General features: G+C 50.4%; 1 protein-coding gene across 4 annotated transcripts; it reads right to left on the bottom strand.

Moving 5' to 3' along the window:
• Positions 1-698: 698 nt before the first annotated feature.
• GNG8 (G protein subunit gamma 8) lies at positions 699-5850 on the bottom strand. 4 transcript variants are annotated; one of them, XM_028484798.2, is made up of 3 exons: positions 1969-5821; positions 1494-1654; positions 699-1236 (listed from the first exon to the last, which is right to left on the bottom strand). In XM_028484798.2, exons 1-2 carry the CDS (start codon positions 2050-2052, stop codon positions 1526-1528), a joined length of 213 nt encoding a protein of 70 aa, XP_028340599.1. In that variant the 5' UTR covers positions 2053-5821; the 3' UTR covers positions 699-1236; positions 1494-1525. The 4 variants fall into 4 exon arrangements, with proteins under 4 accessions (XP_028340599.1, XP_054938695.1, XP_028340600.1 ...); XM_055082720.1 differs by lacking the exon at positions 699-1236 and adding an exon at positions 5846-5850 and having other exon boundaries at positions 1399-1654; positions 1969-2054; XM_028484799.2 differs by lacking the exon at positions 699-1236 and having other exon boundaries at positions 1399-1654; positions 1969-2054; positions 3292-5820.
• Positions 5851-11959: the final 6109 nt, after the last annotated feature.

Below are 11959 nucleotides of genomic sequence, written 5' to 3'. Positions count from 1 at the left end.
GTGGGATCCTCCCGGACAGGGGCACGAACCCGCGTCTCCTGCATCGGCAGGCGGACTCTCAACCACTGCGCCACCAGGGAAGCCCAGTCTGCATTTCTTTATTTTCAAGAGAGACATGGGTTCAAGATATTTTACCTTTCTCTTCATTCCTCTGTAAGAAGCCCTCGGGACAGACTCTGTGATAAATAGTAACTGACTCTCAGCCTCCTTAACTGGGAGACAATAGGGTATGGTGGGGACTTTGGCAAACTAGAAGGCCCAGGGCCCATCTCATAGACTCAGGTCACCCTGCAGGGTTGTGCAGGTCTGAAGTCACCAGCCCTTCCAAATGGAAGAAGCCAGAAATATGGACTTTTATGTGAAGTACTCCTATCTAACTGCAGGCTATGTAGGTCCTGCAGACCACCAATGTGTGAAATGGGAAACACAGGACAGGAACCAGGGCTGTCACAGTCACCTGTGTCCCCAGAACAAAGGAAATCGGGAGGAATGCATACACTAATTTGTCTCCCGTAGCCACACATCTCTCTTCTCTGGGTCCCCAAGTTTTTGTGTTCGTTTTTTTGGGGTTTTTTTTTTGGCCACACCCCGCGGCATGCGGGATCTTAGTTCCCCGGACGAGGAATCGAACCCGTGACCCCTGCAGTGGAAGCACAGAGTCTTAACCACAGGACCGCCAGGGAAGTTCCCTGGGTCCCCAAGTTTTATTATCACCATGTCCCAGCTCAGATGTTCCCTCCTCCAGGAAGCCCTCCCTGACCTTCAAGCTGAGTCAGGCATTCCCTCTGAATTCCCCCATCCCAGGCTTGCCCACTCTGAATCATCACTATCTGGGGACAGGTCTGTCTCTCCCACTGGATTCTGAGCCCCAGGAGCCCAGGGCCAGGACTGTCTCAGTCATGGCCGTGTCCCCAGTTTCAACCAGCACAGGGCCAGGAGTGTTTGAAAGAATGAATAAATGAACAGAGAAAAGTTCAGTGCTTAAGGAGAGGGGGGCCTGTGTCAGGGACTAACCAGATGTGGAAAAACGGGGTGGAATCATTCAGGGGATGAGAAAGGTGGACACTGGGGATTCTAAGAACCCCCAACCCAGGAGGGAGGAGAGAAGAGAGGCCAGCTGAGAGGTTCAGGGAGCGCTGGAGTCCAGTCTTCACCCCATTATCTCCTAGCCACCTTTGGCTCAGTTTCCTCATCTGAAAAATGGGTGTCGTACAAGTAGCCAGCTGCTTTCTGAAGCTGCTGGGTCGATTAAATAAGTTCAGGATCGCGGAACACTCTGTGGAGGCCAGAGCCAGGAGCGCTCATTTCCTCCCCTACCCCCTCCGCAGCCACAAACCCCGCATAACCTCACGCCCCGCCAGACACTCCACACACACTCAGAAGGGGTGAGACGGGACACCGGCTCCCCTACGGTGGCCCCAAGCTCTGCGCGTGCCTCAGTTTCCCCGAAAGCACAGGCCCCACCACAGTCACCACGTTTATTGGATTCATACTTTGCCAGGGGAGGGTAAGCTGTCGGGAGGGCTCAGAGCAGGACGCAAAAGAGGCGCTTGTCGCGGAAGGGGTTCTCTGCGGCGGGTACCGGCGTCACCAACGGGTCGTCTTTGGCGTGAGTCTCGCAGAAGGCCAGGAGCTCGGCCGCCGCCTGTGACACCTGCGGGGACCCGGGTGGAGAGGTTCACGCCCCGCCCCGCCCTTTGCCCGGGCCCCTCCTCGGGTCAGGCCCGCCCCTTATCAGACCCCGCCCCCTTGCCCGGACCGCTCCCATTACCCGGGCCCGCCCTTGGGCCCCGCCTTAGCTCTGGCCACGCCCCTTATCGGGCTCCGCCCCCTTGCCTAGGCCCCCTCCCCGGGTTCTGTCCGGTTCCGAAGGGGATCTCTCCACGGCTCCCGGCCCCTCTCCCAACACTGACCGGTCCAAACCCCAGCCCCGGAGCCCCCGCCTTCCTCCCCACCCCGACCCAGCACCTTCATACGGTCGATGTTCACCTCCAGCTTCAGCTGTTCCACCGTCTTCCGGGCCTCCGCTATCTTGGCCATGTTGTTGGACATGGCTGCGGCGGGGACAGGGTTAAAAGCCGGCGGGAGTCGGGGCGGAGGGCCAGGCTAGGGCAAAGCTGGGTCCCCAGATAGGGATGGCGGTGGTGATGGGACCCAGTAACAGGGGCGTGCGTGGAAGGGCGCACGAAAGGGGTGCCCAGAGGAAGGTGGAGGAAGGGACAGGAAAACAGAAGAAAAGGGGAGAGATGAAGATCTACGCAGATGGGGGACCAAGAAGCCGGCCGAAAGAGGGACAGAGGAACAGAGAGGAGAGGGGCAAGTGGAGCGGTGGAGGGGTGCACGGATGGGGTACCTAGAGTCAGGTGGAGGGGGGAACACAGAGAGGAGAGGGAAGCCGGGAGGGAAGCACAGACGGGAGGCTGAGAGGCGGGTGGAGGGAGGGACAGAAGGACAGGGCCACAGGTGTTGGATCAGGATCCAGGGATCCAGGTGTCTTCGCCTCCCGGGGATAGAGCACGAACCAGGAGGGGGCCCTCCCCAGGCCAATTAGCGGCGGCTCCAGGGAGAAGGAGGAATTAAGATCACGGCGGGAGGGGCCCAGAGGGGGCCTCATTAGGGCCTTCGCAGCAGCTGCCCCCTCCGCCCCCCTCGGGGAGCCCCCCCCACCCCAGCTCCGGCCACCTCAAAGGCTCGTCTTGCTCATTAGCAGCCGGAGAGAGGACTGGAGAGGGGGGGCAACCCATCCATGACTGGGAGAGGGGCGGAGGAAGAGACAAAATGACAGAGGCAGAGACTGAGGCACCGGGGAATAAAGAGCCTGAGGAGGGCTAGAAAGATGGAGAGATGGGGAGGGACGGAGTGATGGAGGGAGCAGCGAGAGAGGGAGACAGATAGATGGAGGGGTAAAGAAAGGGACAGAGTGATACAGGGGGAGGGAAGCACAGAGGGGACGAAGGGACAGACGGAGGACAGAGAAGGGGAGATGGAAGGGTTGGGATGGAGTGATGGAGTGGGAGAGGACAGAGAGGGACAAGTGGAGCGGTAGAGAGAGGGACAGCGGAGATAAAGGGAGGGACAGAGGAGAGAAGGGCCAGGGGGACAGAGAGAAGGAAGTGGAAGGGCAGGAGGAGAGATGGAGTGACGAAGGGGGACAGAGAGGGGCACATGGAGGGACAGAGGGAGAGACGGGCCGATGGAGAGGCAGAAGGATAAAGTCATTCATTCACTCACGCATCCATTCATTCCCAGGCAGAGGAACTAGCTGTCGGGGCCAAGACCGGAGCCTCCTACCTGTTGCTGCTCAGGGCTGGGATGGCGGGCGGGTGGCAGAGGCTGGGAAGCAGCGTCTGGGTCCCCCCCTGAGCCCCGCCCCGCCCCCTCTCCTGGGGCACAGTCCCTGAGGACCCGCCTCCTCCTGCCATCACCATCCCCTTCGCCCTCGCTGCCTCGCCTCTGTCTCTCTGGGTCCTCTTGTTATGTCTGTCCGTCCCCCTCTTTGTCTTTGTGTTTCTGTGCCTCTCTCTCTCCCTCTATGTCTCTCGCAGTCTCCCCTCTCAATCTCTGTCTCTGTCTCTCTCTCTCTCTCTCACACACACACACACACACACACACACACACACACACACACTCACAGGTAAAGACAGTCTCTCAAGATGCGCCCATGCTCTGCTGCATTTATTCCACAGTCACACAAATCTCTCCTGTGGGTCCCACACAGCCTCTCACTCCATTACATATGCTCTGCCACCCTGTCACATCCCCCACCTCAGTGTCACCCCATCCCAGACGACCCCTCTCAGCAAGCCGACTCACACTCACGGTCCCTGGCAGATATGCACAATATCTCGCTGCGCCACACGGCGCTGCACACACAGTCTCCTGAACCAGCTGTGCTCAGCACACAACCTCCCAGAGCGCCACAGTCACACAGCCCCTCACAGTCTCTCCGAGCCTGGCCCGTCCTCACCGGTGACATCTTACACAACTCAAGAGTGTCAAGTATACACACGCAGCTCCGCACAGGATCGCACACAGGCTCTCAAGATGTCATGCCGAGCCTTACACAACGTGTCACACACAGCTGTCGCCCTCACACCGCAATCTCCTGGTGTCACACACGTACACTTACACACACGAGGTTTCTCTCGTACACCCGTCGGAGTGCCCAGGACGGTTGCACACTCTCTAAGGCACTGTCATGACACTGGGCCAGTCTCAGCGTCCCACACGATCTGTGTTACACACAGTCCCACCCAGCTTCTCATACGGCATCCGTGTGGCTGACACATCCTGTCTCACACTCGCGTGGTCACTCTCTCACACCCAGCTGCCCCGCCCCCGGGGCCCCGCACACTACTTCCCGCATCATTGCTTGGTGGGTCACACGCATTCACTCTCGCCCTCTCTCACACATCATCTGCCCGTGTGACACACACGACTCTCCTGTCCTCACCACGCTGCACACTGTCACACCTGGTCTCTTGCTCACATATGGTTTCTCGATGTCACAAACATCCCCCAAATAGTGTCTCAGGGACACCCAACCTCACGGTGTCACACGCCGTCACCTATAGGTCATCTCGGTCACCGCACATACACTGTCACACACAACGTCTGGGTGTAACACGATTTCACACAGTCACACCCTGTTTCTGGTTGTCACAGAAAATCTCCCAAGGTCACACAGCCACACACAACCTCTGGCGTCGCGCGCGATCTCAAGGGGTGCGCACTCACACCGTGAGTCTCTTGGCGTCACACGCTACCTCCCGGTGTCCCCCACGGGCGGCCGCAGTGTTCTGCACCAGGCGCGCACACTCAGCCTGCTGGCCTCTCCTTACAGCCCCCCGCGGGCCACACGGGGGCGCCCGCGGCCCGCCGAGCTGCCCACCCTGCCGGCGCCCACGCCGCAGGAGGCCGTGGAAACCCGGAGGGCCGGGCGCCCCGCTGTCCCGCTAGGCATGCAGACGTGGGAGAGAGACGCAGAAAGGTGCAGGGAGCCAGAGGGAGACCATTGAAGATGGCCTGGGACACAGAAATTCAGAGAGGGAGACAGAGACGCAGGGAGAGACAGAGGCAGAGAGAGATAGGGACAGGGACGGAAATTTGGAGAGATAGAGACCTAGCGACTAAGAGAGACAGAGACAGGCAGAGGGTTGCAGAGAGAGACAGACATAGAGACAGACGTACGGGGTACAGGAGAGACACACGGAAAAGTACAGAGACAGAAACACAGACACCCAGAGACGCAAAACAGAGCGGGGTAGAGAGACAGACAACTCAGACCGCGCCCTCCGCAGGGGACCTGAAGGCGGAGGCGCGTCCGAGGGACCTGACCTCGGGGCCCGACCTCCGGGCAGCCAAAGGGGCGTGGTGGTTCGGGGCGGGGTTTATAAGGGGAGTGTTCGGGGGACGGGCCGGAGGGGGCGTGGCCTGGGGGCTGCGTGTCGCCCGAGTGGGCCGAGGGAGGGGCTGAGGCAGAGCCCGGGGAAGAGGTGGAGGTGGGGGAGAGCCTCGTCTCTACTGCGCTCAGCCCATCCCAATTCGGTTTTTACCGCTTGAACAGGGAAACGAGACCTGCCGGGAGGGGATACGGGCCGGGGTCCCTGCTAGCGATTTGATAGGCGGGTATCGGACTCTAGCTCCCCTCCCTCCTACCCCGCGGGAGCAACGGGGCCAGGTGGGGGAGGGGAACCAGGCTCACATCTGGAAAGCATCAGGCGCGCCGGACGTGCCAGGGCCCCGGGCCCGGCTGCGGAAGAGCGGAGGGGAGTTAGGGCGCCCCCGTCCCCCTCCCTTAGCGGGGTCGGCCGGCGCCGGGGAGGGGCCTGGGCGTACGCCGAACCTCGGCGCCTTCCGCAGCTGGTTTCCATCAGCAGTTTTGGCCCGGGCAGCCCCCGAGGAGGAAACGCAGCTTAGAGCGGGGAAAGACAGGGTGACAACCCAGTCTCCTCTGCCTCTCTCCGACGGCAGCCAGAGCCTGGGGGCGGGGGAGACGGACAGGGGGACACTGACTGAATGGAGCGTAACCTCCATTTCTCTTCCCAGTTGCGGACCTTTCCACCCTACGCATAACCTTAGTTTCCAGATGTGCAATCGTGCCCTGTGTTGCACAGGAATTTCCCAGCCTCATGACAATGGTATTACTGGCCCCATTTTCTGGAGGGAGAAACTGAGACCCTGGATTCAGATTCAGTTCTGACTTTAATTATTAAAGAAACATGCAGTGGGACTTCCCTGGCCGTCCAGTGCTTAAGACCCAGCGCTTCCAACGCAAGGGGCACGGGTTCGATCCCTGGTCGGGGAACTAGGATCCCGCACGCCGCCTGGCACTGCCCAAAAAATATGTTTAAAAGAAAAGAAAAGAAAAGAAAGAAACGTGCAGTGAACGCCAACACTAATTCTAGTATCGAATACCCAATCCCTATTGAACACTGTCACCCGGATGTCTAGAGTATCTCAAATTCAGTGGTCCAAAACTGAGCTCCTAATTCCACCCGCCAAACTCCTACCACAGTCTTACCCATCTCAGGTGATAGTAAATCTTTGGGGTCAATCTTGACTCCCCTCCTCTTCTCACAACCCACAACTGATCTAGCAACAGATCCAATTAACTCCATCTTCAAAGTCTGTCCACAATCCAGTCACTTCTCACCTCCTCTGCTGCCCCCACTCTGGTCCAGGCACCATGCCCTCCAGCTTGGACTATTATAGTCGCTGCTCACTGGGTTTCCAGCTTCTAACTCTGTCTCCCTCAGCCTGTTCCTCACAGAGCAGCCAGAGGGACTCTAACAAAGTCCCCAGATAATAATAGCAAGGGTTAGTGAGAATGGCGAAACTGGAAGCCTCATACATTGCTGGTGGGAATGTAAAATGATGCTGCCATTTTAGAAAACAGTCTGGCAGTTCCTCCAAAGATTACAGAGTTACCAGATGACCCAGCAATTCCATTCTTAGGTAGCTACCTAAGAGAAATGAAAGCATATGTTCACACACAAACTTGTACATGAATGTTCATAGCAGCATTATTCACAATAGCCCCAAAGTGGAAACAACCCAAATATCCATCAACTGATGAATGGCTAAACTAAATGTGGTACATCCAAACAGTGGACTATCATTTGACAATAAAAAGAAATGAAGTACTGACACATGCTACAACATGCATGAACTTTGAAAACATTAGGCTAAGTGAAAGACGCAGTTACAAAAGACCGCATATTGCAGGATTCCGTTTATATGCCCAGAAAAGGCAACTCCACAGAGACAAAAGTAGATTAGTGGTTGCCAGGGGCTGGGGAGACTGGAGGATGACAAGTAAGGGGTGCAGAGTTTCCACCTGGGATGATGGAAATTTTCTGAAATTTACTGTGGTGATAGTATAGTCACAGCACAACTCTGTGACTAGAATAAAAGCCACTGATAAGACATTGATAAAAGACATTGAAGAAGACATAAATAAATGGAAAGACATCCCGTGTTCATGGATTGGAAGAATTGTTAAAATGTCCATACTACCCAAAGCAATCTACAGATTCAATGCAATCTCTATCAAATTTCCAATGGCATTTTTCACAGAAATAGAACAAACAATTCTAAAATGTGTATGAAATCACAAAAGACCCTGAATAGCCAAAGCAATCTTGAGAAAGAAATACAAAGCTGGAGGCATCATGTACCCTAGTTTCAAACTATATTACAAAGGTATAGTAATTAAAACAATATGGACCCAGCAATCCCACTACTGGGCATATACCCAGAGAAAACCATAATTCAAAAAGACTCATGTGCCCAATGTTCATTGCAGCACTATTTACAATAGCCAGGACACGGAAACAACCTAAATGTTCATCAACAGAGCCATGGATAAAGAAGATGTGGTACATATATACAATGGAATATTACTCAGCCATAAAAAGGAACGAAATTGGGTCATTTGTAGAGACATGGATGGACCTAGAGACTGTCATACACAGTGAAGTAAGTCAGAAAGAGAAAAACAAACACCGTATATTAACGCGTATATGTGGAATCTGAAAAAAAATTGGTATAGACGATCTTATTTACAAAGGAGAAATAGAGACACAGACGTAGAGAACAAATGTATGGACACCAAGGGGGAAAAGGGGGGATGGGATGAATTGGGAGATTGGGATTGACATATATACACTATTGATACCATGTATAAAATAGATAACTAATGAGAACCTACTGTGTAGCACAGGGAACTCTACTCGATGCTCTGTGGTGACCTAAGTGGGAAGGAAATCCAAAAAAGAGGGGATATATGTATATGTATTAGCTGCTTCACTTTGCTGTACAGTAGAAACTAACACAACATTGTAAAGCAACTATACGCCAATAAAAATTTAAAAAAAAAATGGTACTGGTACAAAAACAGACACATAGATCAACAGACCAGAATAGAAAGCCCAGAAATAAACCCATGCGTACATGGGCAATTAATTTACAGCAAAGGAGTCAAGAATATACAATAGAGAAAAGATAGTCTCTTCAATAAATGGTGTTCTGAAAACTGAACAGCTACATGTAGAAGAATACACAAAAAGTAACTCAAATGGATTAAATACTTGAAACTAAGACCTGAAACCACAAAAGTCCTAGAAGAAAACATAGGCAGTAAGCTCCTTGATATCAGTCTTGGAGATGATTTTTTGGATCTGACACTAAAAGCAAAGGCAACAAAAGCAAAAATAAACAAGTGGGACTCCATCAAATTAAAAGCTTCTGCACAGCAAAGGAAATCGTCAACAAAATGAAAGGGCAACCTACAGAAAGGGAGAAAATATTTGCAAACCATGCACAGGATAAGGGATTAATATCCAAAATACATAAAGAACTCATACAACTCAATAGTAAAAAAAAAAAAAATCTGATTTTAAAATGGGCAGAGGATCTGAATAGACATTTTTCCAAAGAAGACAGACAGATGGCCAACAGGTACATGAAAAGGTTCTCAACCTCACGAATCACCAGGGAAATGCAAATCAAAGCCACAATGAGACATCACCTCACCCCTATCAGAATGGCCATCATCAAAAAGACAAGCCATAACAAATGTTTTCGAGGATGCGGAGAAAAAGGAACCCTCGTGCACTATTGTTAAGAATGTAAATTGGTGCAGCCACTGTGGAAATCAGTATGGAGTTTCCTCAAAGAATTAAAAATAGAACTACCGTATGATCCAGCAATTCCACTTCTGAGTATTTATCTGAAGAAAATGAAAACACTAATTTGAAAGGATATATGCACCCCTGTGTTCATCGCAGCATTTCTTACAATAGCCAAGACTATAGAAGCGACCTAAGCGTTCATCGATGGGTGCCTGAATAAAGAAAATTTGAATATAATGCAATATTATTCAGGCATAAAAAAGAAGGAAATCATGTCATTTGCGACAACATGGATGGACAACAAGTGACATAAGTCAGACAGAGAAAGACAAATATCACATGGTCTCACTTATATATGGAATCTAAAAACAAAAACAGGCACAACATTGTAAATCAACTATACTTCAATAAAAACTAAAATTAAAAATAATTAAATAAAGTACAGTCCTTCAGCAAAGTAAATAAATAAACAAAAACAAGTTCATAGGTACAGACAACAGACTGATAGTTGTCAGAGGGGTGGGGGGGATGGGCAAAATGGGTGAAGGAGATCAAAAGCAAATTGCCAGTTATGAAATAAATGTCATGGGATGTAATGTACAACATGGTGACTGTAGTTGATAATCCTGTATTGAACATTTGAAAGTTGCTAAGAGTCGATCTTAAAGGCTCTCACCGCAAGGAAAGGAAAATAAAGAAACAAAAGCCATTGAGCTCTGTATTTTATATGGGTGAATTTTATGGTAGTGAATTATGTTTCCATAGAACTGTTAACCCCCTCTTCCCCTTCAAACACCTAAGTCCCTCTTCTGCTCTGAGTTCTCCCATGGTTCCCATCTCCGGAGGAGTAAAAACCAAACTCCTCACCATGGCCCACGAGGCCCCACGGGATGCAGTGGTCCCAGTCATTCTTTGCCCTCGCCTCCCCCTCTTCTCCCCCTCACTCACTGCTCCTCCAGACATGCTGGATTCCTGGCTATTTTGCCAACATACTAGGCACTGTTTTGGCTTCAGCAGTGGCTGACCCCTCTGCCTGGGAGGTTCTTCCCCAAGAGATCCACAAGCCTAACTCCCCCACCTCCTTCAGGTCTCTGTTCAAATGCCACCCTCTCAATTAGACCACCTCTGATCACTCTACTTAAAATTACAAACTCCTCTCCTCCCCCATCCCTCCCAATTCCGTCATATCTCTGCTCAGTTTCCCCCCACAGTCCTTATCACCTTTAAAAATTATAGAATTTATATATTTATTATGTCAACATCCCCTCCTGCCCCCACCCCCCAGCCCCTATCCCTGTGAGCAGTTCCTTGTGTATCCATCTAGAGATGATCCATATAGAAATAGGCTTATAGGGCAATGGCTAACAGCATGGACTCTTAGGCAGTGCCTCGGTTTCTCCATCTGTAAAACGGGCATAATAATCATGTCTACCTCCATGAAATTGTGAGGATTAAATGAGTCACTGAGAATAGAGTCTGGCATATAAAATAAGTGCTCATTGAGTGTCAGCTGTTATTTTATGATTAAGCACTAAAATCTTAAAAAGGAAGAAAGGTCAGCCATCTGTACTTCAACCATCTTGATCACTGTGTGGCCTGTGTATCCTTAGACAAGTCCCTTCCCCTTTTGACCTTAGTTGCCGCTTTTATGAAACAGAGATGGAGCAAATCCTCCCAAGGGCTTGAGAAGCAATGACTTTTCCCGCAAACTTTAAAAAATAACTTTGGGAGCTCCTTGGCAGCCCAGTGGTTAGGACACAGTACTTTCACTGCGGTGGCCCCGGTTCAATCCCCGGTCGGGGAACTAAGATCCTGCAAGCCGCGACTAAGAGGCTGCATGCTGCAACTAAGAAGCCCCCATGTCGCAGCGAAGAAGACTGCATGCCTCAACTAAGAAGCCCGCATGTTACAACTGAGACACAGCACAGCCCCAATAAATAAATAAATAAATATTTTTTAAAAAAGAAAGTAGGGAGACATGCTAATTAAAACAGAACACCATTCTGCTCCCCCCCCCCCAGATTGGCAAAATGAAAATGATTAATAGCATCTCTTGTTTGGTGAAGGAGTGGAAAAATGGGCATCTCAGAAATTGCTGTTGGAAATGTCAACTGAGGGCAGTCTCAGTGGAAGGAAGTGTGACCACGTCAATTAAAAATTTTTAAATGATGGTACTGTAATGACCAAGCAAGTCTATTTCTAGGAGTGGATCCTACAGAAATACATACATGTAAAAAAGAGGCATGTGCAAGGACATAACTGCAGTAAGGTCCAAAATAGCAAAGGAACCGAGGAGCTGAAAACAGGGTTAGATTATGGGTACCCCCACCCCCATGGAATCGTATGCAGCTACTACAGTGATAGGAAAATATGTCATCTAAATTTAGATGAAATGAACAAATTCCTAGAATACAACTTAGTAAAACTGACATAAGAAGAAATAGAAAAGCATAAACAAATAAAATAAAATAAATAGAAAAGCTAAATAGTACTAAACCCTCAGAGATTCAAGTAATTAAAACCCTACCCATACAGAAATCTCCAGGCACAGATAACAAAAAAAATTGATAAACAATGCATACATATGGCTCAATTTATGTAAATATATAGTTTTACCTATATAGAGTATAACTATATGTATATGCATATATATAGTTACATATATTTATACAGCTACAAGATTCATATATGTATGCAAACACATAAAGGAAAACATACAAGGATGCACATCAAACTGATTATGATGACTTCTGAGAGAAGGCATTTGGGGCTGTCCCTTTACCTATATTATTTCCATTTAAAAATTTTTTGTTTTTTCTTTCTTT

This window comes from Physeter macrocephalus, unplaced genomic scaffold (genome assembly GCF_002837175.3).
Source record: "Physeter macrocephalus isolate SW-GA unplaced genomic scaffold, ASM283717v5 random_236, whole genome shotgun sequence".
Taxonomy (NCBI): Eukaryota; Metazoa; Chordata; class Mammalia; order Artiodactyla; family Physeteridae; genus Physeter; species Physeter macrocephalus.
The sequence above is the reverse complement of the archived record's forward strand: the minus strand, read 5'-3'. Positions and strand labels throughout refer to the sequence as shown.

What these genes read in the sequence shown, in the direction of transcription:
- GNG8 (XM_055082720.1), bottom strand. Translation starts at nt 2,052, where the DNA reads ATGTCCAACAACATGGCCAAGATAGCGGAGGCCCGGAAGACGGTGGAA. An exon ending in TGAACATCGACCGTATGAAG is followed by an intron (nt 1,655 to 1,968) that starts GTGCTGGGTCGG and finishes GGGTCCCCGCAG; the next exon opens with GTGTCACAGGCGGCGGCCGA.